The sequence below is a fragment of the Grammomys surdaster genome, unplaced genomic scaffold (genome assembly GCF_004785775.1).
Source record: "Grammomys surdaster isolate TR1022 unplaced genomic scaffold, NIH_TR_1.0 125951, whole genome shotgun sequence".
NCBI classification, from domain to species: Eukaryota; Metazoa; Chordata; class Mammalia; order Rodentia; family Muridae; genus Grammomys; species Grammomys surdaster.
In genome coordinates this window covers 3,555,311-3,583,048 of record NW_021620772.1, presented here as the reverse complement: position 1 = coordinate 3,583,048, position 27,738 = coordinate 3,555,311, and the positions used below count along the sequence as shown (strand labels likewise).

Genomic DNA, 27,738 nt, shown 5'->3' with positions numbered 1-27,738 from the left:
GGAGGAGGGTGACTCTATAGGAAGACCAGAAGTCTCAACTAACCTGGACCCCTGAGATCTCTCAGACACTGAGCCACTAACCACACTAACCAGGTCACATACACTAGCTGGTCTGATGCCCCTAACACATACACAGCAGAGGACTGCCTGATCTGGCCTCAATGAGAGAAGACACACCTAACTCTTGAGAGACTTAAGGCCCCAGGGAATGGGAAAGGCTGGCGGGGTGTGGGAGTGTGGGGGTGTGGCAACATCCTCCTGGGGGAGGGGAGGAAACTGGGTTGGCGTTGGGATGGGAGGGGTGAGGAAAGGATGAGAAACTGTCGAAGGGCAGAGTGGGGGGGGATAACAACTGGCTATAAAAAAAAGATTAAAGATAATAAAAAAGAAAGTAAAAAAAGAAAAACCCAAAGCATTCTCAATAAAATTAAGAAGAAGTATTCTAGTTTTGATAATTTTACTTGATACATTACTAGAAGTTTAGCTACATAAATAGAAGAGAAGCAAATAAAGGGGTAAACTAGGAGAGAAAGAAGTCAGTGACCTTGTTTGTAGTTTATATGATTCTATCCATCATAAAGACTACCCCAGGGGCAAGGTATGGTGGCACATGGCTTTAATTCCAGAATCTGGAAGCAGTGATTGAGAGATCTCTGTGGGTTCAACAACAGCCTGATCCCACATATAAAATTCCAGGCCAGCAATAGTTACATAGTAAGACCTGTCCAAGCAAAACAAAACAAAACAAAATGGATTCCACCTGAAAACTCTTAGAACTGGTGAATACATTTAGCCAAGTATCAGGTTACAAAATTAACACATACACACACACACATAAAAAATGTAGCCTTTCTACATGGCTAATCAATAAGGAACATGCTAAAGAGAAAGGACCAGTGATAGTTCAGCAGATAAGGGGCTTTCTGACAAGCCTGATGACCTAAGTTTCATCCCTAGCACCCACATGGTAGCAGAAGGAAAAATCATACTTTGATCTGCACAAATTAACTCAGATACATACACACATTAAATAAATAAATGTAATTTAAAAAAAAAAGAAATCAGGGGAACAATCCCATTCACAACTACCAAAATAAAAAATAGAATTATGCCAGCTAGTGGTGGTGAATACCTTTAACCCCAGCACTTGGGAGGCAGAGGGGGGCAGATCTCTAAGTTTGAGTCCAGCCTGGTCTTGAACAGATCAAGTTCCAGGACAGCCAAAGCTAAACAGAGAAACTCTGTCTTAAAAGGAAGGAAGGAAGGAAGGAAGGAAGGAAGGAAGGAAGGAAGGAAGGCAGGCATAAGCCTACCAACAAAAGTGAAAGACTTCTCTAATGAAAACTTTAAAATATGAAATTTAGAGATGGAGAGATGGCTCAGTGGTTAAGAATACTGGCTGCTCTTCCAAAGTACCCAGGTTCAAAACCCAGCACCCATATGGTAGTTCATAACTGTCTATAACTCCAGTTTCAAGGGATATGACACTCTCTCACAGACATATATGGAGGCAGGACACCCATGTAAGTAAAATTTAAATTCTTTTTAAAAATAAAATATGAAATTTAAAAAGACAGAAGAAAACAGAAATACCTCCCATCCTCATATACTCAAAGAACAGCTATTGTAATACTGACTATCAAAAGAAGCCTACAGATTCAACTGAATCCCTATCAGAGTCCCAACACCATGCATCACAGAAATAGAAAAAACAATTTTACAGTTGATCTGAAAATACAAAAGACCTTAGTTAGCCAAAGCAATTGTAAGGGGTAAAAAAATAAGGCTGGAAGTATCACCAAAATTAACTTGAGGCTGTGTGACAGAGTGATAGTAATAAAAACAGCATGGTAAAACACAAAAACAGGTACAAACTTCAAGGGACAGAGTGGAGATCTTCAAGCCACAGACACCTGATTTTGACAAAGTTGCCTCAAATACTCACTGGAGAAGACATCTTAATTAGCAAAAGTTACTGAGAAAACCGGGTAGCTACACACAGAAAAATGATCCTCGCCTGTCAATCTGCACAAAATCAACTCTAACAAGTTCAAAGACCTTACTTAACACAGGCTGAAACTCTGAAACTTCTGGGAGCAAACATTCTGGAAATGAACGTGTTAGAACTCTCTGACAGGACTCTAGTCACTAACGAAATAAAGACAACGTTGACAGATAGATCTCAAGAAAGTAAAACACTCTGTACAGCAAAGGAACAGTTAGTTGTGCAAAGAGGTCACCTAAAGAATGAGAGAGAATCCTGGCCATCTATACATCTGACAGAAGAGTAATATCTAGAATTAATAAAAGCCTGTAAGAACACAACCCAATCAAACAATGGGTTAGGGAACTGAACAGAATTCTCAAAAGAAGAAATGCAAATGGATACACATACACATATGGGTGTTTTGTCTGTGCACCACATGCATGCCTGGTGCCTATGGAGAGGGCAGATCCCCTGAAGTGGAGTTATAGATGGCTATGAACCACTATGTGGTTGCTGAGAATTGAACGTACCCTGGAAGAGTAGACAGTGCTCTTAACTTCTGAGCCATCTCTCCAGCCCAATAAATAATATTTGTAAAATATTTAACATCCTTAGCAATCATGAAAATGCAAATTTAAAGTACTCTGAAGATACCATGTTACCTCAATCATAATACCCATCATCCAGAGATGACAAATGATGGCCTTCAATCTGTGGGAAAAGGAAACCCGTATTCACAGCTGATGGTGGCAGTGTAAACTTGTGTAGCCACTGTGGAAGTCACTATGGAAGCTTCTCTAAAAACTAAAAATAAATTAGCATATGCTCAGCTATACCACTCCTGAGCAAATGCTCAAAGGAGTCTATATTCCACCACAGAGATACTTGCACGTTCATACTTATTGCTATCCTATTGCAACAGCAAGGAAACAGAAGCAGCGTAGACATCCACCGACTGATGATGAGATAATGAGAATATGGTACATATACACAATCAAATGTCACTATGCAGTTAAGAGAGATGAGATTACAAAACCTGTAGGAAAACAGATGGTACTGGAATGCTATACTAATTCAGGTGACTGTGCTTAGAAAGACAACAATGTTCTCTCACATGCAGATCTTAACTTCTGATTTCTAGAGAGGCAGGAGTGTGTATAGAGGCCCAGAAACCAGAAAAAAATCATGAGAGGAGGAAGACGGGAGGGAGCAGCAGAGCACATGCGGTAGGAAAGTGGGAAGGGAAGACTGGGGGTGGGAAGTTTTAAGCAATGGTTCAGGATACTTGGGGGAAGGGAGTGTCAGCAAAAGCTAAATGTGTATGGCAAGGTCTAAAAGAACCTGCTACTTGGTAGACTATTTGTAAAATAGTCTTTAAAGGGAGGAGGGGTGTTGAATGAAGGTATCATTCCCGTCCATAACATTATTAAACGAAAATTGTAGATCCAGAGGCTGGCTACCTCCCTGAGTTGTTGGTCAGGGGAGCTTCTGAAGTTCCCAATACTGGCTCCTGCCACTCCTACTGGTTGCCCACCAGAACCACATGTGTGCTGGGTAGTTTTATGTCAACTTGACACAAGCTATTGTCATCAGAGAGAAGGGAGCCTTGATTGAGAAAATACCTCCATAAGACAGGGCTACACAAAAGTCCGTGGAGCAATTCTTAATTAGTGATTGATATGGGAAGGCCCAGCCCATTATGGATTATGCCATCCCTAAGCTCATAGTTCCTGGTTCTATAAAAAAAAAAAGTAGGCTCTCAAGCCATTGAGAGCAAGCCAGTCGGCAGCAACCCTCCATGGCCTGTGCATCAGGTCCTGCCTCCAGGTTCCTGCCCTGTTTGAGCTCCTGTCTTGGTTTCCTTCAATGATGGACTAATGTAGTACGTAAGCCAAATTTCCTCCCTAACTTGCCTTCTGGTCATGGTGTTTCATTGAAGCAATAAAAAACCTAAAATAGCATAATAAGACAACTATTGCTGAAAAAAACACATCCTTTGCAGAGTATAGAGAAGTCAAGCTGAATCTGAGCTGGAAGCTTCCTCCCTGCTGGCCATTGTACATAGTGCCAAACGATACCATTCCAAACTGCTGGGGGAGGAGTGTTGGCAATGCTCTTACTCAAATATGGACCCTGCATGCTATACAACCAAGTTACCAGGCAAAATATGCCCATTGGTGCAATAGCGGCATGACCGCTAAGGGCCACCAACCACTCTGATTGGGTTTGAGGCCTGTTCGACAGGAAAGAATTCACATCTGGTATTTGAAAATTGTTAAAAGAGCATAGCTAGAAAGGACAAAGGCACTAGTGTGGAAAATACAGTTGGTATATGGCTAAAAGCACATATTTGCCTGTCAAATTACCTTCTATACAGGACACCTGAAGTCATGAAAGAGGAATACAGCTAGTTATTTTCTAGTTTAACTGTCACAGATTTTTCAAGGCACTGTGTGTGCATGTGTGTCTGTGCGCACATGTATCTAAAAGTGTATAAAAACATAATTGATAGTGGAAGTATAAAATCTAATATGAATCAGCACACCTTAAGAATGGCTATTCTGAATGTACTTAACAAGTTCACTGAGGTGTATAAGCTCTGGGTCTGGCTAATCTCAATGAGGGATTTTTTTTTATTTGCAAGTTCTTTACAATGAAGCTTTAATAATTAAAATGTTTACCTTCTAAATATGTATGTGCATAGCTGAGTGCAGTAGCACTGTACATCTTTAATCCCAGCACTTAGGAGGCAGAGGCAGGCCTGGTCTACACAGTGAGTTCCAAGATAGCCAGAGCTATACAGCAAGACATGGTCTCAAAACAAAACAAAAACCTAAGTATGTACATTTGTCCCCACAGATTAATGCTGCTAACAGCTTCAGGCAGAAGAGCATCTTTTGAAGTAGTTAACAGTTACTTTTGCAGTAGTTAACAGTTACTACAGATTATGCTAACTAGTCAAAGTGGTAAGAATAACTGACTGTGGGAGCTGGAGAAATGACCCAGATTAAGTCCTTCAAAAGAGAAAGATCATGTGACTGTAACTGTTCATCCCTAAGTGGGACATCTGGATCCCTCACTCTATGGTTCATGGGCATAAAAATGGAAGGATGTAAGAACCGGTGGATTATGGGGAATGCTGGGGAGCTGTCCTCCAGGCGGGCCACGACCTGATTTACATTCTCAGCTCTCAGCACCTACCATTGCTTATACAGGATTTGACCTGTCAACACACTGCCATGGAGAGGGGAAGGGACTCTTGAGGCCTTATCCATCCCAAAGCATTTGTAGGCAGCTAATGGATGCTATGAGGAGACCCCCATGCAGCCCCATCCTTCTATAGCGTCTACAGGCTATAGAAGTTCATGATTCTAAGGGAAGAAGAGACATCATCTTCTGTGGTACAGCCACAGCTGAGCTGCCCAACTCCTGTAATAATCCCCCATCCATGCTCTAGTGGGCAGCCATAGAGAATACAATAGCTTGCCCCCAAGGAAGACACTCAAGTGGAAGGAACACTGTTGGGAAGAAGAAAAGATAATGACGTGAATATGATCAAACACTCTGTATACACAGATAAGGATGTCATAGTAACAACCCATTATTATGTATAATTCATGTGTCCTAGTAAACATTAATGAAAACCATATACTCTAGGCAAGCACGCTGACTCATGCCTACAATCGCAGCTCCAAAAGGTAGAGGCAGGAGGATCAGGAATAGTTCAGGGACAGCAAGAGATATGCAGCAAGTTTGAGTCCAGCCTGGTCTACATGAAACCCTGTCTCAAAAATAAATAAATAAATAAATAAATAAATAAATAAATAAATAATCTATAAATCATATACACTATACAGGGCTGAAGAGATAGCTCAGCAGTTAAGAGCACTGCCTGCTCTTCCAGGGGTCCTGAGTTCAATTCCTAACAACCACATGGTAGTTCACAACCATCTGTAATGGGATCTGGTGCCCTCTTCGGGTGTGTCTGAAGACAGTGACAGTGTACTCACCTACATAAAATATATAAAGCTTTTTTAAAATCATATACACTATGCAATGAAGCTATCTAACTGCAATATTAAAGATACCTATTTATAACAGCTACCTTACTGTCATGTCATTGCAAGTGAAACATGGCCTTCCAGAAATCAAAGACATGGGACTGTTTTTCACGTAGAGTGAACCAGTAGATTATCTTACTAACAAAATTTTAATGTCCTAAGCATCAAGAAACGTATTTAGAAACTGAATTATTTTTAAATACCTGTACTATGAGCTGTAACTCTCTCCGTTCTGCTTCCCACTGTTCTGCTTGTAATCTAAATTCGTCCAATGCGGTCTCCCTGACATGAGACTCCATCTCATTCTCTTGCTGATGCTTTTCCAGCGCTTCCTTTACGCAAATAAAATCTTGCTTTACTATTACATTGACAAGGTTTACCTTTTATCTTTTAACCCTACTTTAAATACACAAAGGGGCTCTCCCTTTTGGAAGACTGTTAAAAACTCTTAATTCATGTTTCAATCTTGGGACTGGGAATGTGGTTACTAGTAGCTGCTTAACATGCTTCAAGCCCTGGATTCAATGCCGAGCTGTGTTTAAAAGCAGGCATGGTAGTGCACACCCATAATCTCAGAACTTGGGAGGTAAAGGCAGAATAACCAGAAGTTCATTGTCATCCTTGTCTATACGAAGAGTTCACAGACAGCTAAGAACGCATGAAACTCTGTCTCAAAAAAATTAGTAAGTCACATTTAAAATCTTAATAAAAGTACTATTTTGACTGTTAGAATATAAATCTGAGTAATTTAACATCTGAAGTTGGGACAAAATGAAAGAAACAAAAATAAATTCCAGTTAATATGGACATCTTTACCTGTGAGTAAACTTTATTAGCCCTAAAATATATATGCAAACCTGGCCAAGGAAAAGGATAGTTTGAAAAGAAGAGAAAGACTATTATTCAATAAATCAGAATTTTAAAAAATGCCTAAATGTTAAAACTTTGAAAATACAAATACTCAGTTCAGACTATAACAAATTTTTAGTTCTATGGATAAAGAATAGTTTTGAAGGCTTTTCCTTTTAATTTTCCTAAGTATACCAAATTTATAAGATCTAATTAATATAGGTTCAAGACCTTAGTACAGGTTCCCTCCAGATCAGTTTCCCAGCCTATGAGTTTAAAATGAAGTCTTCATGAACATGAAGAGAGAAGGTTTATGGCCCATGTGAGGAAAAGGGGCTCTGACCACATGGATCTGTTTTATAGATATTGCCCTCATAACTTTCAGTAGCAAAAAGTCTCTAGAGCCTGAGGCTTCCCCTACCTCCATGACTAAGAAGTGACTCTGGTTCAACCCAGACTCCTCTGAGGATCTCAGTGCAGAGATGCTCAAGGCAACAGCCTAAACTCAAAGCAGAGATATCCTAAGTAGTTGACAAGATCATATCGAGATTTCATATCTGAAGGTGCGGGCTAATTGGTGTAAGGAACGCTGCCAGCATCACCTTTCTTTCTTCTTGGTGTCACATTTTATGCAGGCAGAGTAACACACATCCACTCAAGGACTTAGAGACTAACCATACCTATGCATCCACCGTCCAAATACCCGGGTAGAGCAATGTGGTGGTAACCAACACACAAGCCAGGATGATTGACAAGGAGAAAATAAAAGAGATCTGGGGACGGTTGTGACAAAACTTTTACATATACTAAATGTTTTGGTAAAATCTTATTTTAGTGATGATGCAGTATAGGGCACAAGTAAAGCCCCAAATGAATATGTGCTGTCTGACGTGGGCCCAGCCATGTCAGGGACCAATGCCTCAGTCCTGTGGGGGTGGCACAACCCACCACAAGTGAGGCTCAGAAGAATGGCAAAGCCTTCCTGGGGCCCAAGTGTAAATGCTGACAGTGTGTACAGAAAATGTCCACCATAGCATCCTCCCCAGATATTTCTGACCTGAAGACTGTCCCCTACCGAGACCATCCCTGCCTCCTGTTCACTTGAACAGCATAGCCCTGCCTCCTTGTCTAGCTGTATGCAGTAACCTGCCCCACTGTTCAACTGCAATAAGAAACATGCTGAGCTTCCCAGACACCCAACACCAGCTGTTCTATGGCCCTGTGTCTGTCCATTCTTCATTCCCTTGCTTCCCTAGTCAAGTCAAGTCCCTTAGGCCATGGAATGATGCAGCAATGTAGAAAAATAATGTATACTTAAGGTAAATATGGAACATTTTTACATTTTCCTCTTCTTTTTTAAAAAAATTATAACTGGGCAGTTGTGACATACACCTTTAATCCCAAATTCAGAAGGCAGAGGTAGACAGATCTCTGAGTTCAAGGCCAGCCTGATCTGCAGAGTGAATTCCAGGACCACCAGGGCTACACTGAGAAACTTTGTTCAAAAAAAAACAAATAGGGGCTGAAGAGATGGCTCAGAGGTTAAAAGCATTGGCTGTTCTTCCAAGGGTCCTGAGTTCAATTCCCAACAACCACAAAGTGACTTATAACCATCTATAATGAGATCTGATGCCCTCTTCTGGCCTACAGGCACACATACAGGCAGAATGCTGTACACATAATAAATAAATCTTTTAAAAAAAAAGAAAAGAAAAGAAAATATACAATTCACAATAGCCTGAGTAAAAATGAAATGTTTTCTATTTCACAATTCATCATAGAATATGCTCTACACAAAATGGTATTATAAAACACATAATTCTCTGTATTTATTGCATATTCAAACTGAAACCCAGAACTACACTTTTTAAAATCCACGTTTTAATGTTGCTAGAACAAAAGGAATATGGGTCTCAATTTCACAGTATATCCATAGAAGGAGGTGTAGCTTTCTTTTTGGATATCGTTTTTGACTTTTGTTTGTTCAGTTTTTGTTGGTTTTCTTCCATTTATTTGTGGTGCTGGGGATCAAACTCAAGGCCTCAGCCAGTCAAGGTAAAGACTCTACTGCAGAGATCGTAGAGTTCAAATGCTTTTCACAAAATAAACAGTGTACACATTAATACAGTGCTGAAGCACAGCACAGCGGATACATAAAAATGCCTCTAAAGGGAAGGGAGGGAGGGGGTGAGGGGGGGATGGAGGGGCTGTTGCTGGGAGGGAGGGGGGAGGGAAAGGGAGGGAAGGGAAAGGGAGGGAAGGGAGAAGAAGTGGGAGGGGTGGGGAGGGAGGGAACCCAAGGGTAGTTGGATGTAATATCCATCTCAATGGATATTATATGAAGAAACGTTTACTATGTAAGTATTTTACCTGCAGAGTTTTTTGCAGCCTGTTTCTTTCCTGCATAAGTAACTCGTACTCTTGATTGCGATTTTGAATTATATTGTCTCGCTCCTCCAAAGCATGTTCAAATCTCCTGCATTCTTCTTTCCATTTCTCTTGGGAAGTCTGAAATGTTCTCTCAATCTCATTTGCCTTTCCTTGAAGTTCTGAATTCTGAGCTATTAAAAATATGATAGAATAATTAACATATTAATTTATAACCACAAATTAATTCATTTAGAGTCTAAGAACCTAACCAATGGGGCTGACTTTATTTACAACATGATCTTTAAGACAAAATATTGAACTTTCTCCCTTTGATAACCTCTAGGAAAACTCGCTGTGCCTGTACTAGTTCATTGATTTTGATTCTCCTTCTCCTCTCAAATGGACGTGAGTTTGCTGTGAGCCAATATGGCATATCCCTGAAGGCACGCCCGTGCTTAGGTACACCTCCAGCACCAGCTGCTAACTTTTTCCTCTGTTCAGGAAAACAAATATGGACCAGTGTGGTGGCACACACCTTCACTCACAGCACTCTGGAGGCAGATGAAGACAGATTACAGAGTTCAAGGCCAGCATGGTCTACAAAGTCAGTTCCAGGATGGCTAGAGCTACACAGAGACACCTGTCTCAAAAAAAAAAAAAAAAAGACACATATACATACATAAGTAAATAAATCCTTGCCTGCAAATAGCTACTAGCTCAGTGGTCAAATGAGTAGCCTCAGAAGCCTGATAACCTGAGTTTTATTCCCAGATTCTACAATGGAAGAAAAGAACTAACTTTGAAAAGGTTATTTTCTGACTTTCCCCACGCATCCCATCATACACACACACAGACACACACACACACAACATGAGAGTGACTCCCTAACAATAACAGTTTTATAAGAAAATAAACTAAATGTGTGTATTTTCCCTTTTTGAGCAAGGCCTTAAGTGGGACTACTTTATTGTTTTATTCTGTGTGTGTGTGTGTGTGTGTGTGTGTATAAGTGTCCATGTGTATGTGAGTGTGTGGTATGTTTGAAGGCCACAGAAAGGTGTCAGCTGACCTGCTTTGTCACCCTCCACCACATTCCTCTGACACAGGGTCTCAGGGGAATCTGAGCACGGCTGCTAGCCAGCAAGCCTAAATGGTCCTCCTGTCTGTGGCACCGACAACACTGGAGCTGACGTTACAACATGGAGTTGCATGTGTATGTTTGGCCGTGCTGGCTTTTTATGTGGTGCTGGGTATTTGAACGTAGGCCCTCATGCTTAAGAACTTACATGCTTGAGACTCTTACACACTGAGCCATCACTCCAGTTCCATATTTACCTTTCAAAAGCCAGTGACATCTGGAGCGACTTTATTTTTTTTTTCTAAGATTTGTTATGTCTTTTGCCTGCATGTACATATGAACATCACCTATGTGTCTGATGCCCTCAGAGATTAGAAGAGGGCATTAGATTCTGTCTAACTGCATACATATGATTGTGAGCCTCCTGGGAGCCAAATAAGAGCAACAGGTGCTCTTAACCAGAGAAGTAGGCCTGGAGCAAGAAGGAGGTAGAGATGTGTCCAAACTCCAAAAATCTCATCTAGAGACAGGCAGGAGTAAGGATCGCCCTCTTCCTTTTCTGGGCCTCCATGCCTCAGTACAAGTATCTTTTCAACCCCCATCTTTACCTTCCTCGAGGTAGTCACGTAGCCTCAAGGCAAAATTAAAGGTTTAGCTTCCTCTCCCCTCATAAGGATGAGTCCAGCAAGTACCTGGAATTCCCCCTCATTCAAAAGGAGCATTCCCAGCACCTCAGCACCACCTCCCCCAAACCGATACCCACTCCCCAAGGTTTATACAGCCTTTATTACCCATGCCCCAATAAAGATAGCTGGAAGACTGAACACCATCTCCAAGAAGGTTGCCCTGTCCCCTCCACCACCCTCATCCCCTTAGCACTCATAAAACAGTTCCTCCCAGCCCACCCACCCTGACAAACTTCATTCCTTTCATTCCAGCTCACAACAGTGTCTGATTACCCCAAGGGCAGAAGCAGAGCCAGCGCATCCTGTTAAAGGATTTTCTCACATATCTGATGATTCTTGGTAACCTACTCAATGAAGAGTAAAGAAACTCCAAATATAAAGACAATACTCCCATCGCCTAGATTCTGACCTGGTGAGTGACAAGCTGGGAACTGTGGTCTTTACTGGAAGATAATATTTTTTTAAGATTTATTTGCTTTATGTATATGAAGACACTGCAGCAGTCTTCAAACCAGAAGAGGATATCAGATCCCATTACAGATGGTTGTGAGCTACCACGTGGTTGCTGGGAACTGAACTCAGGACCTCTGGAAAAGCAGTCAGCGTTCTTAACCGCTGAGTCATCTCTCCAGCCCCTCTGGAGGATAATCTAACCGTGTTGTTTACTGAGAAACCCATACCATCAGTATCATTAGATTTGTCTTCACTCACAGAAAAGGACTCCAAATCCCTACATGAGGCATAGGGACTGGGGTAGTAGCTTCTGGAAAGGCAGCAGGAAAGGGAACTGGAGGAGCTGGTTCCTATACACTTAGTATTAGATATATGATCTTCCTGGGTTCGCCAGGCCCCTCGATTTGACCATGTGCAGAGCTCAAGTGCTTCATCTTCTGCTAGGAAACGGGAGTGATTCCAAAGCAATATGCTCTTTGAAAGAAAGATAAGAATCAGAAGCTAGCTTCAGGCTCCACAAGCATCAGACATGTATGTGGTACTCAGACAAACTTGTAGGCGAAACACAGATGCATAGAAACTGTTTAAAATCCTCCAGCCTGCCCTAGGCGATTGTTATATTTTTGCTACATTTGCTTTATCAGCTGTTCATCCATCTATGCACACAACCATCCATTTCTACCCAGCACTCCATCATACTGTGCATGCATTTCTAACCACAAAGAGAGCGGTGGGACACCTCACTCCTGTAATTCATCACTTACATCAATAGAAAAACTGCTAATGTGATTGCTAACTGGATACAATATACAGTCTTACTATTTTAAGTAAAATTTACATACACTGAGATGAACATTTAGGATCCTACGAATGTAAGATTTTTAGGTTACACTTCTCTTAGCTTACCTAAATGGCATAACCCCATGTAATCCAAACAAGTATCAAAATATTTTTTAAAATCCTTTAACCCCAAACCCCCTCATATTTCTTTAATTTCTGTTTTTATTTTATGTATATAGGTATTTTGCCTACATGCATGTATGTCTACCACTTGTATGCTTGGTGCCTGCAGAAGCTAGAAGGGGGGCTGGGTTCCTAGGAGTTGGTTGGAGTTAACAGTTCTGAGCTATTCTGTGGGTGCTGGGAATGGAACCCAGGTCCTCTTGAAGGGTAGTCAGTGTTCTTAATCTCCTGAGTCATTACCCAGCCCCAAGCTCCCTCATATTTTTGCCTACTGCCTACTCACTTCAGGGAAAACCACTATTCAGATTTTATTCAATTAACAATTAGTTTTTCCTCTAATAGAACTTTATGTACAAAAAAAATCACATGAGATGTCCTCATGTATAAAAAATTTCTTTCGCTCAATATATTTCTAAGATTCATTAACTTTATTTATTAGTATTGGTCTCTTTTTATGGCTGAGTAATATTTCATTATACAAGTACAACACAATCCTTACGTTATGTACTTTTTAATAACATGATCTGGATGCTTGCTTTAGTTATATGGTAATCTAAGTGAATTTGCATGCATTTATTTATATTTTAAATAATAGTTTATTTATTTAAAACTAAATCCTACATAACAGAGGTTTTAGAGGGTTAAATTTAGTGTCTTTTTCTTTTCAAGTCACAGAATCTAATGCAGTGACACAGAAACCTACAGAATCAGCAAAGTCACTTTCAGTGTTTCTTGAACATGCAGACTGTTTGGCTAGAAATTTTGACTCAAATTATTTACTATAAAGGGGCTTAGAGTGTAAATAGAATGTATACACACACACACACACAATTTGTGGTTTTGCATATTACTTAAAGAACAAGAATCCTAAATCCATGACTAGCAGAATTTTAATCCATGACTAGCAAAATTCTGTATTCTTTTTCTATACATGTAACAATATAAAATATTAATTGAGCCGAGGATATAGACTAGTAACTCACAAAGCACTGTGTTCAGTCAACAGAAGCACTATATAAATCAGGAGCAGTGGGAAACATCTTAGATGCTGAATGCAAGGTCATCTTCAGCTACACAGAAGTATGAGCCATCCTGGGATACATCACACCCTTCCCCAACACACACACAAAAAGTCTCAAAATAAATTAATGTATGACTGAAAACCCAATTCAGTGGCAGAGCTTGCCTGCTATGCTCGAATCCCTGGGTTATATCCCCAACGTGGAAAGAGAAGAATTTAAACATCTCACAGACATATGAGATCCAGCATGGATGTGCAACAGCAAGCAAGGATGCGCGTGGAACAGAGCTTTGCCCTGAACTGGAAGTGGAGAAGCTGCCTTACCGCAGAGCTTCTCTTGAATCCGCTGCGCCTCTGCCAGTCTCTCCTCGGCCGCCCGTCTTCCCAGACCAGCCTCCTTTCTAGCGACAGCCAGGTCGTATTCCAGACGCTGTCGCAGCGCTTCTCCCTTTTCCACTTCAGACCGCAGCCTGGCAATCTGGCTTTCATAGCTTGACAGCTAAAAACAGATTCCTGAGATCATGAACTAGCACTAAAACAGGTCTGTAAGCTGACGAGACGGCATAAACGCACGAATTTACATTTCTTAGCTAAATCTCACTCTGTGTTTACCAAAACTCATATTCTTAAGTTTTCTGGAAAATTAGGAAAGAAACACTACTTCACCAGGTGACAATCATAAGCACCTTATAGAGAATGCACTAGAGGAAAAGCCTTTTTAAACAAAGGAAAAATTGTACATGCGAATCACAAAATCATGCCTAGAAAATAAAAAAGCATGCCACATAATAAACACTTAAAACTTCATATAGTCCTCTCCTTCTGTCTCCTAAATGTACTCAAGAAGCAAACAGGGCTGAGGAGAGGGCCCATCAGTGTGCAGTGCTGGCTGCCCTTCCAGGGCACCCCAGCTCAGTTCTGAGCATCATGAGGGGCAGTTCATAGCCTCCTGGGACTCCAGTTCCAAGGGATCCCACACTCTCTTCTGGCTTCTGAGGGTAACCCACACACATGACACATATGAACACACACATAAAAATAAAAATGTTTAAAAGAAGCAAATGGCAACAAAGTACAATTTAGTGAATAATGTGTTTTTTTCCCTTAGATAAAATATCAATGACAGCATAGAATAATAAGGGAGAACACTACAGAGATTTTAGTAAAGGGTTACCTAATTGTGACATTCTACTCACTAAGATGACACAAATGGCTCAAAAGCTCGAATGTGAGCATCTATAATGTTCCTACTATAAGATTATATGGTCAATGATTACATCATTTATCATCATAAGTAATTTATATACTACGTAATACTTAATCCTTGTGATGTGGTAAGAAAATAAAAAAAAAGTAAATGTTCTAGAGTTCTTGGGTCAAGGACCTACATGCTACAGAAAAGTATACGAACTAGATTCTGTAAATGAAATAACAATAAAATTTTATGACAGTTTGAAGAAAAGTAAAACTCCTATGTGTTTGGCTTTGTTTTTAAAGAGATTTAAAAGAAAGTGGGAGTGGAGCTGGGTAGGAAGGGAGGTGAGGAAGAGATGGGAGAAGTTGACGGAGGGGAAAGTGGTCAAAATACATTATACAACATTTTTTCAATTAAAAAACTAAAATGCTAAATATTTAAACAAAAAAAAATCTTGTACTTAAAAAATAAAATTAAGAAAGGATCTGAGAATGTAGCTCACTAGCATAATATTAAGATTTAAATATGAAAATGGAGACTAAGAATACAAAGGGCAGAGACATACACATATAATTCATGAATTCTCTCTCTCTTTTTTTTTTTTTGGTTTTTCGAGACAGGGTTTCTCTGTGTAGCCCTGGCTGTCCTGGAACTCACTCTGTAGACCAGGCTGGCCTCGAACTCAGAAATCCGCCTGCCTCTGCCTCCCAAGTGCTGGGATTAAAGGTGTGCGCCACCACCACCCGGCCTCATGAATTCTCTTAAAAGGAAAAGAAATCTACTGTACATGAAATATACATATGTATAAAATATAAACATACTAATAAGATGTTATAATAAAAGAAAGATAACTTCTGAATTATACTAATTAAAATTTTATATACAAATGTACTTAAGAAAAAGACTGTTCCACAACTCACATCCTAAAGGAATCTACATTATAATTTCTAAAAATGTGACTAGTTTAAGCCATATACAATAACAACACATAAAGATCACACAGCACTTGGGAAGCTGAGGCAGGATTGAGTTTGAGGAAGGTCTGGGTTACATACAAGAGCTCTCTCAATTTATAAATTCTTCAGTCATCGAACACATCCATCAAATAAGGTATTTGGTCATGTCAAGCTTGTTAATTAAAAATCCATCTAGCTTCAGGATGGTTTAACTGGTAAAAGTGCCTGTTGCAATATCTGACAATCTCAATTTCAGACCCTCGTACCACAAGTGTCTTAACCAAGGTTTCTATTGCTGCAGTGAAACACCATAACCAAAAAGCAAGTTGGGGAAGAAAAGGTTCATTTGGCTCATACTTCCATATCACTGTCCATCATCAAAGGGAGTCAGGACAGGAACTCAAGCAGGGCAGGAACCTGGAGGCAGGAGCTGATGCTGATTGAGGGGTGCTGCTTGCTGGCTTGCTCCCCATGGCTTGCTCAGCCTGCTTTCTAATAGAACCCAGAACCACCAGCCCAGAGGTAGTCAAACCCATAATGGGCTGGGCCTTCCCTCATCAATAACTAATTAATAAAATGTTCTACAGTCAGACCTGACAGAGGCATTTTCTAACTTTCAAATAACTCTAGCTTGTATCAAGTTGACATAATCTATTCAGCAAAACAAGTACCACGTTACCCTCTAACCTCCACATGAGTGCTATGACACATGTACTCCCACACACAAAGGGAGAGTAAAATGCTTTAATTAACTAATTAAAATGCATTTAAGACATACAAATAAAAATAATTGGCTAAGGTTCAATTTTACTATCCCTATACAATTCTGCATATAAAAGTGTTTTCTTTATTGCAATTTCCTTTGAAGCACAAGAATGACGTAGTGACAAAGGTTAAATGTAGTTTCTAATATGAAATAAAACCAAAAACTGAAATTCACTTTTTTGGAGGGGCAAGGTTCAAGACAGGGTTTCTCTATGTAGCCCTGGCTGTCCTGGAACTCGCTCTGTAGATCAGGATGGCCTCAAACTCAGAAATTCACCTGCCTCTGCCTCCCATGAGCTGGGACTAAAGTGTGCGCCGCCACCACGCACAGCTGAAACTCCACTTTTTATATTGCGTGCGAGGAAAACAAATCCTACCTCTGCGTTGTGCTTAGTCGTCATTTCTAACTTCTCCTTCTTAGCCCGATGGAGCTTCTTCCTGAGATCAGCAGTGATATCTGACTCGGTTTCATTTTTCAGCATTTGCTTCACATCCAATGAGGCATTTTTCAACCTATAAAATAAAGTCATAATAAAACATAACTCTCATGCAATAAAAAAATTATAACAACATTTCTTATAGCTGATTGTACAAACAGAATATGATAAGATCCTAGGATAGATAACAAATTCACAATCTAGAGAAACATGCCCACTGCAAAATGTGGGGGAAACGAAGTCATATTTTACTAGTAACAAAATACTGTCCACGGAAAATACACTACACTGCTCAAGATCTGTGTTTAAACCAGCTAATCATATCAATTGCTGGATGATTTTGAAAAGTGAGACTTCTTTCTTTTTTAATATACTCCTAGGTAGAGCCCAAGGAGTCATGAGGATGAAGTCACAGCAAAAGAAGAGGAGAAGGTGGCAAACAGGCAGATAACTGAGTAAGAACTCAAAGCAGGCAGTGAGGAAGGAAAGCAACTAACATGTCAAATGCCAAACTTTAAAGCATAGAACACTAGACTATCAGTTGTTTATTTACCTTTGTCCTTGTTGAATGGTTATCAAACTGACACAAGTAAGAATTCTCTTGGAAGAGGAACCTCAATGGAGAAATTGCCTCCATCAGATTGGCCTGTAGGCAAGTCTATGAGAAACTGTCTTGCTTAATGATTGATGTGGGAGTGCCCAGCCCACTGTGGGCAGTGCCACCCCAGGCAGGTACTCCTGAATTGTCTAAGAAAGCAGGCTGAACAAGCCACGAGGAGCAAGCACTGCTTTAGTTCCTGCCTTCAGTCCTGCCCTCACCTCCCTTAGTGATGGGGTAGGGCCTGAGAACTGCAAGCTGAAACAAACCCTTTCTATCCAAAGATGCTTTTGGTCATGGTGTTTTAACACAGCCATAGAAAAGTAACTAAGCCAGTCTTCTCATCCAACTTGATAAGGAACATGAACTGCAGGTCACTGTTGCTGCTTGACCTCACAGTGGCCTATTAAACCACATGTTGCTAACTTAGCAGAAGGTTGTCCTGATTATGACAATATAAACATTGGAGAACAAACTTAACCAAGACTATCTTCACATGTGGAAAAAGAGGAAGGAAGTGGACATAACTGGAAACTGAATTACAGTTATCTGTAATGGGAAGTCAGAAGACAAAGATTAAAACTCGTAAACCAAACAGTAACATTTTAAAAATGTCAAATCACTCCAATAAAAAAAAAAAAAAACACTATCTCCAAGAGCTAAATGTGATGGTTTCCAGGAATTAAGAAGGAGATTGGTCTCAAAGAAATTAGCAGTGTTTCTCCAACAGCACTAAGACCTGGGAAAAAAATGTGGATTCAAATATATATATGATTTTCATTTCTTTTAATATCACTAAAATAGAATAGATAAAAACCAGTGAACCCAATATTTAGTTCTTTGAAAAGATGAAGTTGGTAAACCTTTCCTAGATGAACAAAGAACAGAGAAGAAACTCAACAGTATTAGGGACCTACCCTAGGCCCTCACACAGGCAAACACTCCACCACTAAGCTCTTAACTTTTTGAGACCAGCCTCACCAAGAGACCCAGGCTAGTCTTAAACTCACTCTGTAGACCAGGCAAGCCTTGATCATGTGATCATCCTGCCTCAGCCTCCTCATCAGCTAAAGATTACAGTCCTGTACCACTAGGCCAAGCAAAATGTCCAACTCAATAAAGAACATCTATAAACAACCTATGCTCCTAGCATATGTAATGGTTAAAGACTAGAAAGGTTCCTCTAACAAGGAGAATGGAGCAAACATAGTGCTATTAACACTATGTTGTTCAAGATTTATTTTTTGAGGATGAGTTCAAGTCAGGGTTTCTCAGTGTAGACCAGGCTGGCCTCAAACTCTGTAGCTCCACCTGCTTCAGCCTCCCCAGAGCTGCCCTGCCGAGAGATGAGTACGTACCACCACTGCCTGTCTCTATAAGACTTATCTGGAAGTCTTAAATGGTAAAAGGAGGAAGAGAGGAAGAGAGACGAAAAGGAAGGAAAAGAAACACATATTAGACTGAAAATCTGTTTTTTTTTTATTCACTTTACATCCCTATCACAACCCTCCTCTCTTCCCAGTCCCCTTACAAATCCCTCCACCCACTGTTCCCTTCCTTTCTCCTGAGAGAAGGGGAGCTCGGCTTGGGTAGCACCCCACCCTGTGGCATCTAGCCCCAGCAGGTCTAGGCATATCATCACACACTAAGGCCCAATCAGGAAGTCCAGGTAGGGGAAGCGGAGCCAATGGCAGGGAACAGAGACGGAGACAGCCTCTGCTCCAATTGTTAGGAGACCCACAAAAGGTCTAAACTGTATATTTACTACAAATGTGGGGGTGCAGATCTAGTTCCAGCTCCTGCATGCTCCCTGGTTGGTGGCCAAGGCTCTGTGAGCCCCCATGGTCCTGGGTTAGTTGAGTCTGTGGGTCTTCTTGTGGTATCCTTGACCCCTGGAAATCTGTTTTTTACTACAAAGAATATGATTTTATAAAAAAAAAATCCTTTTTAAAAATCCAATGAGAAGAAAAAAAGAACAAAAAAATCACTTTAGGTGAGGTTATAAAATACAAGATCAATAAGAAAAATTAATTATATTTCTATAGACTAGTAAAAATAACTCCATTGTAATAGCATGAAAAAGAAAACGGTTTAACAATAAATTTAATAGAAGTGCAACACCTTTACCATAAAAAATATAAAAAGTTACTTAAGTTAAAACATAAATAATTGAGGTGGTGATTCATGCCTTTAATCCCAGCACTCAGAAAGCAGAGGTGGGAGGATGTCTGTGAGTTCCAGGCCAGCCTGGTCTACAGAGTGAGTTCCAGGACAGCCAAGGCTACACAGTGAAAGCCTGTCTCAAAAAAACAAAAAATAGATAAACAAACAAAATAAATAAAGGAAAAGACATCCCACAATCATATTTATATTTTAAAAACTCAGTATTATTAAAATTCTATCCACAGACCCAATACAATCTCTTATCAAATCCCCAGAATACTCTTTTGCAAAAACTGACAAGCTGATCCTAAAGTGTGTATGGAAAGACAAAGGACTCAACAGCAGTGCTGAGACAGTTCAATGAGGAAAAACAGTACTACCAACAAGTGTTCCGGAAATAAAATAGGAGAAAAGTATTTGTGACCTTAAGTTAATTGGAGATCTTTTTATAAAAATGAAAAGGATAATCCATGCAGAAAAAGATAGTAAATAGAATTTAGAAATTAAGAGCATTTGCACTTCACAGCATACTTGAGAATGAGGGAGGGCACATGCCTCAGGAGCAGTGCACCTCCTCGCATAGGCAAGGCCCTGGATTCCATCCCCAGCATACCCAGCAGCATCCCAAGAAGCATCCCCAGCATCCCAGCATCCCCAGCATTCCAGCATCCCCATCATCCTCTCAGCATCCATAGCATCCCCAGCAACTCCAGCATCCTTTCAGCATCCTCTCAGCATCCCCAGCATCCCCAGCATTCCAGCATCCCCAGCATCCTCTCAGCATCCATAGCATCCCCAGCATCCCCAGCAACTCCAGCATCCTCTCAGCATCCCCAGCATCCCAGCATCATCCCCAGCATCATTCCTAGCATCATCTCCAGGATCCCCAGAATCCCCAGCAGCATCCCCAGCATCATTCCCAGCAGCATCTCCAGCATCCCCAGCATGCCCAGCACTCTCACACCATAAAAGAAACCAACAAAATGAAAAGTCGGGCTACTTGATGGAATAAAATGCTGTATACTTGATAAAGGACTTGTATCCAGAATATACAAAGAATTCTTGCAGTTCAAGAATAGTAATAATAATAATAATAAAGATGGTTAAACAGCAAAAACGACATTTCACCAAGGAGGATGTGCAAATGGCCAAAGGCACATGTAAAGATGCTGAGTGCCACTAACTGTTGGAAATATCCAAATTAAACCCATAGCAACGTATCATTTCACATTCTTCAGAATGACTACTTCAATGATTTTTAAAGTGCTGACAAGAATATAAAGAAACTAAAGCCTTCAAATACTGCTGTCAGGGATGTAAAATTATACAATCACTCAATTTGTTGGTTTCTTAAATTTTTTAGCATAAATTTGCCACATGATGCTACAGTGCTGCTCCTGTGAACCAAAGAGAAACAGAAACATATGTCAACATAAATGCTTGTAAATAGCAGGATTACTCATAACAGTCAAGAGAACCAACACAAATTCCACTGACTGGTAGTGAATGGGTAACTAAATGTAGTAAATCAGTAAAGAAACAAAGGCCTATATAGGCTACAATGTAATACATCTCAAGAACAAGCCCAAAGAAGCCAGACACAAAAGACACATGGTTCCACTGACATGAATATCCAGAGGACAAAGCTACAGACACAGAAAGCAGGTTAGTGGTAGAGTTTAAATAACTTCCTTCAGATTCTAGAATTCCGAGTAAAGATTTTCCCACTAAAAATATGGGGAGGCTGAAGGACTGTTCCGCAGTTAGGAGCACAGGCTGCTCTTCCAGAAGACGTGAATTTGAATCCCAGCACTGACACTGTGCAGCACTCAATACCTATAATGTCAATCCAATGGTGTCACAACCTATTCTAGCCTCTCTGGTCACCCTCACACACACATTCATAAACACACACTCAAACACGCACACACACACATGCACACACATGCGCACACATGCGCACACACACGCACACACGCACACACAGGGGTGGGTAAGTAATTTTTTAGCATATATATTACTGGATATCTACCGATAAAATTGAAAAATAATAAATAATGTTAAGTATTATTATAATTCTAAGCATATAGTTATATAATCTATTGCTACTTCATCTGGACAAATATTTACTGAATTATCCATAGTGAACTCTAAGAGGTAAGATTACATATTCATACTCTCTATCAAACTATGAAAAGTTATCCATAGCTTCAGCTGGGTGGGAGGCGGCACACACCTTTAATCCTGTTACTAGAAAGGCAGAGACAGGAGATCTCTGAATTTGAGGCCAGTCTAGTCTACTATAGAGCTAGTTCCAAGACAGCCAGGGTTACACAGAGAAACCCTGTCTCAAAAAAATCAAAAATTAAAAATTAGAAAAGAATTATCCATAGCTAACTTCTAGGATTCTGTTGCAAAATATACTTTAATAGTTTGCTTGAGGCAACTAGCAGACAACTCCAAATGTTCAATTTTTACATTCTATAGTTATTACTCTGTTCTGTGAAGTTCTAAACATTTACTTTCTGGTTTTGTTCTTTATTAGAAATAGGATCTTACTATGCAGTCTTGGCTAATATGAAATTTGCTCTATATAGTAGACTGCCTGAAATCACAAAAATCTATTCACCTCTGCTTCCCAAGTGCTAAGACTACATGCACCAGACACCAGGCCAGGCTACTTTCAATTACTGAACTTATTTACCTGAAAAATGCACTTAGGAAAAAAAATCACACCCTTCAAGATGGTCCATTTTGTATTATGGACCCCAACATCAGAGGTAAATGTACTAAAGCATCTTACCAAGGACAGATGGATAAGCATGGCACACACACCAAAAAAAAAAGGAAGAACATCAATGAGATGCCTTCTTGATAACAGCAGTTGGCAAGGGGAGCTAAAACTAATGGAGCACTCAGGGAGTCAAGTCAGGGCTGCAGCAAGGAGGCAGGGCTACAGAGGAGTAATGGCCAGCACAAATAGACAGAAACATGGAACCAAGGGGTGGGACTGGAATTACGAAGAACAAGCAAGTCTCTAATGAGAGGAGAAAGTCTGGACATACAGATGGATCCAAGTTAACAAAGGAACACAAGGGGTCTCAAGCCAATACTAACTTAGAAGGTACCACTGCTCTGTCAGTCCAAGAAACCGACTTCCTCAACCATCCCACAAGAATCCTTGAAATCAGCTTCATCACCCATTTAATTTAGCCTGGTTCTTGCAATCCAAAACATTTCCCAAGCAAAGGAAGATACCAGAGGCTTACCTGTGGGTCTCCCCAGTAGTGGCATTACTTGAAGTGCTTAAACTCATGGTAAGTCTTCCAATTTTTTCTAAATACCTCACTCCTTCTTAATAATATACTTCTTTATGGTGATGTCTGTGACTTACAGGCTAGATGGACTAAAGTCTGTTAACATAATAAACAATACAACAGCAGTTTTATATTTGAATCCTGTGAAGATGAGCTTTATTTTAATCTATAAGCCTATTTGCTAATTTTTAAATTATTATATAGACTAGAGCATAGATAATTCTAAAAACCTATACCATACATCTGGTTGTAAACCCAGCTCCTTGGGGAGGCAGGGGTCCAGTCCAAGGCCATTCTTTACTAAGGTGGAGGCGAGCCTGGGATACATTACACTCAGTTTCAAAAGATAACAGTAATAATAATAAAACTATAAGGCTTTTCATCCTTTGTTTGCTTGTGGTTTGTTTTTTTTTGAGACAGAATTTCTCTGTGTAGTCCCGGCTATCCTGGAACTCACTTTGTAAACCGGGCTGGCCTTGAACTCATGAATCTACCTGCCTCTGCCTCCCTGCTGAGATTAAACCACAACAACCTTTGACAACTTATTCTTGGACTTAGAAAGGAATATATAGTACCAATGTTTGGGACACAAAATTCAGTTTAAATAAAGAGGATATTTTAACGCAGTGTCATCACTGAAGATGCCAAAATACTCCCAAACAAAAAAAAAGTCATAATAATTTAATTTCATACACTTTTATTCAAAGACTTAAGAGAAATAAAACAGAATAGGTAATAATCCAATCAAACATACAATTCAGAAATGTCTTTTGGTGTTTTAATAAGTCCTAGGAAAGAAAACTACACCATTATCTTCAACCAGAGCAGTAAGTTACCACTAGCAAATCTGTGGCACTAGTAAGCAAAACAGAAACTAACCCAGGTATCAAACCATATCAACATCACTATGAAAACATTTCTTACACATCTGTACAAAAGGTCTTCATTCATAAATTAATGTAATGATCTAACCCATTTCCTCCAAAGAGGAAGCAAGAAAGAGTGTCACTTACTCTGGCAGACTTTCTGGAACCTCTTACAGGAGATATTCCAAATTATACAGCTCCAACCATGTAAATCATGTTACTATACCACAGTGGCGAGGTATCTCAGCACCCACATGGCAGCTCACAACTGTCTATAACTCCTGTCCCAGGGGATCCAACAGATATACATGCAGTCAAATCACCGATGTACAGAAAATAATAATTTTAAAAAATTTAGTACTCATGATGGGGGGGGGGAACCAGAACCAAAGCAAATTAAAAAAAAAAAAAAACTAAACTAAAACATGGCTGAGTGCTGCAGTCATTTTTCCTACATTCCCTAAATTCCCTCTGAATATTTGATATGATTTAAATATTTGATATGCAACTATCAATATCCCACAAATACCTCTTTATAGTCCCTAAAATCCAGTGTCCTAAGGAAGACTGGGCTTTAAACTAGGAGAACTGAAGCCGGAGCCAACCAGGACCTGGGAGCATATGGCCTCAGGCAACAGTTAAGAGTCTTTGAACATCTTTCCTCTGCCCAAATGAGTTAACCACAGCAAGCTCTGCCTTCTAACACACAGCACATCCAAGGCTCAGCCACCATGCATTTTTAATTACTGGGTCATAGAACTCTGAAAACTTAATGATCCCCAATAAAGGGGAATAGCTGAGTAATTTGGTTTGGGAAAGGATATAATAAAATAATCATTTAGTGATATCATGAGTGTAGAAAAGAAAACAAGAGGAAAAGAAAAGGTGCCAACATGTTCTGCCTGTTCCCAACTCCTCAGAAGAGACCGTGAAAGAAAGCTATTCAAATAGATAAAGACCAAAACAAAATCCTAGTGCTGAGAAATACGGACTCCACCAAACAGTGACTTATGCAGCTCAAAGAATTATTTGGTTTGGGGAAAACAAGATGGAATTTTAGCCAAGTCTAGAAAAGACAAATCTAATTTCTCCAGTGTCCTGAGTGAGTTTGAGAAGAGCTGTGACAAAGGCTACTGTCACTCACCTACTGAGCAGCGTCCAGAACCGTACTTCAAACATCTACAACTGCGCCCAGAGCTCTGCTCCCTACAGCACTGCAAGGACAAAATGAAGACACAGGGTAGAATAGAAATAGCCTGAAGAAAGAAACCGAGTTAAAGGACCAAATCCCGAATCATACTAAGATTCCAAAGCCCAAGCTCTTCCTGCAAGGTAACTGATTGCTCAGAAAGTGACAAACCATATGACCTTACCCTGCCTTTGTAACCTTTGCTTCCATTAAAGAATGTAAGCTGGGACAGAGAAGCTAAATGGTTTGCCCAAGACCAGTCACCCAGTAAGGGAATGTAGGGAAAATGACACCAGCACTCAGCCACATTTTAGGGGTTTTGTTTTTTTTGTTTTGTGTTTTTGTTTTTTGTTTGTTTGTGTCTCCTTACCCCAGATCCAAAAGTCCCAAAATGTTTTAATGATTTATTTTGTGTACATTGGTGATTTGAGTATATATCTGTGTGAGGGGTGTTGGAACTCCTGGGACAGGAATCATAGACAGTTGTAAGCTGCCTTGTAGGTGCTGGGAATTGAACCTGGGTCTTCCAGAACAACCAGTACTCTCAACTGCTGAGCCATCTCTCCAGCCCCCAAAATCTTTTCACACTACTAGGATGTTCCCAAAGACTAGACCACAAACAAGCCATCTTCAGAACATTTGGAGAATAGTTGGAATCTAGCAGAAACGGACTCTTCTGTACTTAGAGTAACATCCAGGGATCACTGGCACACACAGTAAAGGATTATTTAAAAATAATTTTATTATTTTATGTATATGAATGTTTTGTCTGAGAGTTATATGTATGCACCGTGTATATCCTGTGGATATCAAAAGAGGGTGTGAGATCTCTTAGGACTGGAGTTACAGACATTTGTGGGCATTAAGCGGATACTGGGACTCAAACCTGGGTTCGCTGCAAGAGCAACAGGTTCTCTAAGCCATCTCTCCAACCCAGCATTGATTTTCTTTTTTGTCGGTGGAAAAAAATGGTCAATACATACATACACAACCTCCACACGCGTGTAGTCCAACTGTATAAGAAGTTTTACCCTCTGGGGAAGAAATGTCAGAGGTTCGAGACAATGGTAGGGCACCTGCTTAGCAAATACAGGGGCCTGAATTTAATCTACAACACACACACAATAACAAAAGTAACTTTAATTTTTAAATTTTTATTCATTTTTGTTGTGTTTGCTTGCATATATGTCTGTACACCACATATTTGCCTCGAAGGTCAGTAGAGGGACAAATCCCCTGAAATTTGAGTTAATCATGATTGTGAACCATCATTTCAGGGCTGGGAATTGAACTCAGGTCCTTTGGAAGAACATCCAATGCTCATAACCCCTGAGCCATCTCTCTAGCCCCTAGAAATTGTTTAGATACTAAAAACCTTAAAAATGTTTATTTTTGTTTTATTTTTCTTCGTCTTGGTGGAGAAAAGTAGGAGAAGAAACAATTTATCAAATTTACCGAGTTTGTTTCAATAAAAACAAATTGAAAGAACTCACTTTTTGTGTGTATTTAGGCATCTAACATCTTCAAATCTAAAGTCTTCTAGACACAGGCTTCTACAGAACCCCATAGAGCTCCCCCAGTCTCTAGATCAGACCATTCACACAGATAATGTGGTAAGCGGGTCTGCACATCTTCATTCCCCCCACCCCCATGAATATTACCTAATAAAGCAACCTTCAAAGTGTGCATAGTTTTAAAACACTAACTTTGTGGTAACTTGTTATACAACAGTATAAACTATCAGCTAATACTGATAGTTTGAAAATACTCATACAAGGGTAAAAGGTTTTAAAGTTGAATAGCATAAGACAAGAGAACAGTAGAAGAATGTGTTCTCAAACCACTTCTGGCTACAAGTGCCTTAACTTAAGGCTCTTGGTCGTTTTTCATTGGTTTTGTTTTTTCTTTTAAGTTTGGGGAGATTTGGTTGGTTGAATGGTTGGTTGGTTGGTTTTGTTTTGTTTTGTTTTGTTTTGCTTTGTTTTGAGACAGGTTCTCACTGTGTAGCCCTAGCTAGTCTAAAACTCAATATGTAGACCATGCTGGCCTTGAACACAGAGATCTGTCTGCCTCTACACTAGGATTAAAAGCATAAGCCACCATGCCTTGCTGGTTGTTTGGGGTTTGTTTGTTTGTTTGTTTGTTTTTTGAGACAGTCTCAAGAAACTCAGGTTGGCCTCGAATTTGCCATGTAATCAAGACTGGTCTTCAACTCCTGATCTTCCTACCCCATCTCCCAAGTGCTGGTTTTCAAGTTGGCTTCGTTTTCTATAGCACAATTTTCTTATTAATTTAAATTAGGGAGTCTGTAAAATGAAGACAACCAGTTAGAGAATCCAATCTACCATGAATAACACTTAGCAAAACACCATGAGCCAAGAAAGTCAGAGAGAAGCAGTGGGAATCTTTAGAGAACAAAGGGACAAGGTTGCATCTGAGGAACCCTGTCAGATGGGGGAAGCCAATATTTATTGCAGGCCTATTTGAGAACAGTAGATCAAAGTAGGAGAGCTTTGCCCATTCTAACAGTGGGTACTTGAAATGCACATCGTAAAACAGTTGTGAAAGGGCTGGCTCGCCTGATGACTCTCAGAATGCTCCTGTTAAAGTCCTTCCTGCACTGAAGAGAAACTTCTATGTCTGGAATCTAAGCAGAGCAGAAAAAAGACGGGGGCGGGGGGGGGGGGGGGGAGAGAGAGAGGGAGGGAGAGAGAGAGGGAGAGGGACAGGGGCACAGAGAGAGAGAGAGAGATAGATACACAGGAGAGAGTGACTACAAGTACA

General features: G+C 40.2%; 1 protein-coding gene across 2 annotated transcripts in view; it reads right to left on the bottom strand.

The window, feature by feature from the left end:
• The window catches only part of Ccdc171 (coiled-coil domain containing 171), a 301,438-nt gene that overhangs the window by 269,104 nt on the left and 4,596 nt on the right, over positions 1–27,738 (bottom strand). For both annotated transcript variants that reach the window (XM_028753630.1, XM_028753631.1), the window contains exons 2-6: positions 22,852–22,995; positions 16,762–16,897; positions 13,793–13,967; positions 9,268–9,458; positions 6,252–6,380 (exon numbers count right to left, since the gene is read on the bottom strand). In XM_028753630.1, the coding sequence (XP_028609463.1) occupies positions 6,252–6,380; positions 9,268–9,458; positions 13,793–13,967; positions 16,762–16,897; positions 22,852–22,898 (678 nt within the window). In that variant the 5' untranslated portion in view covers positions 22,899–22,995. The remainder of the gene's footprint in view (positions 1–6,251; positions 6,381–9,267; positions 9,459–13,792; positions 13,968–16,761; positions 16,898–22,851; positions 22,996–27,738) is intronic.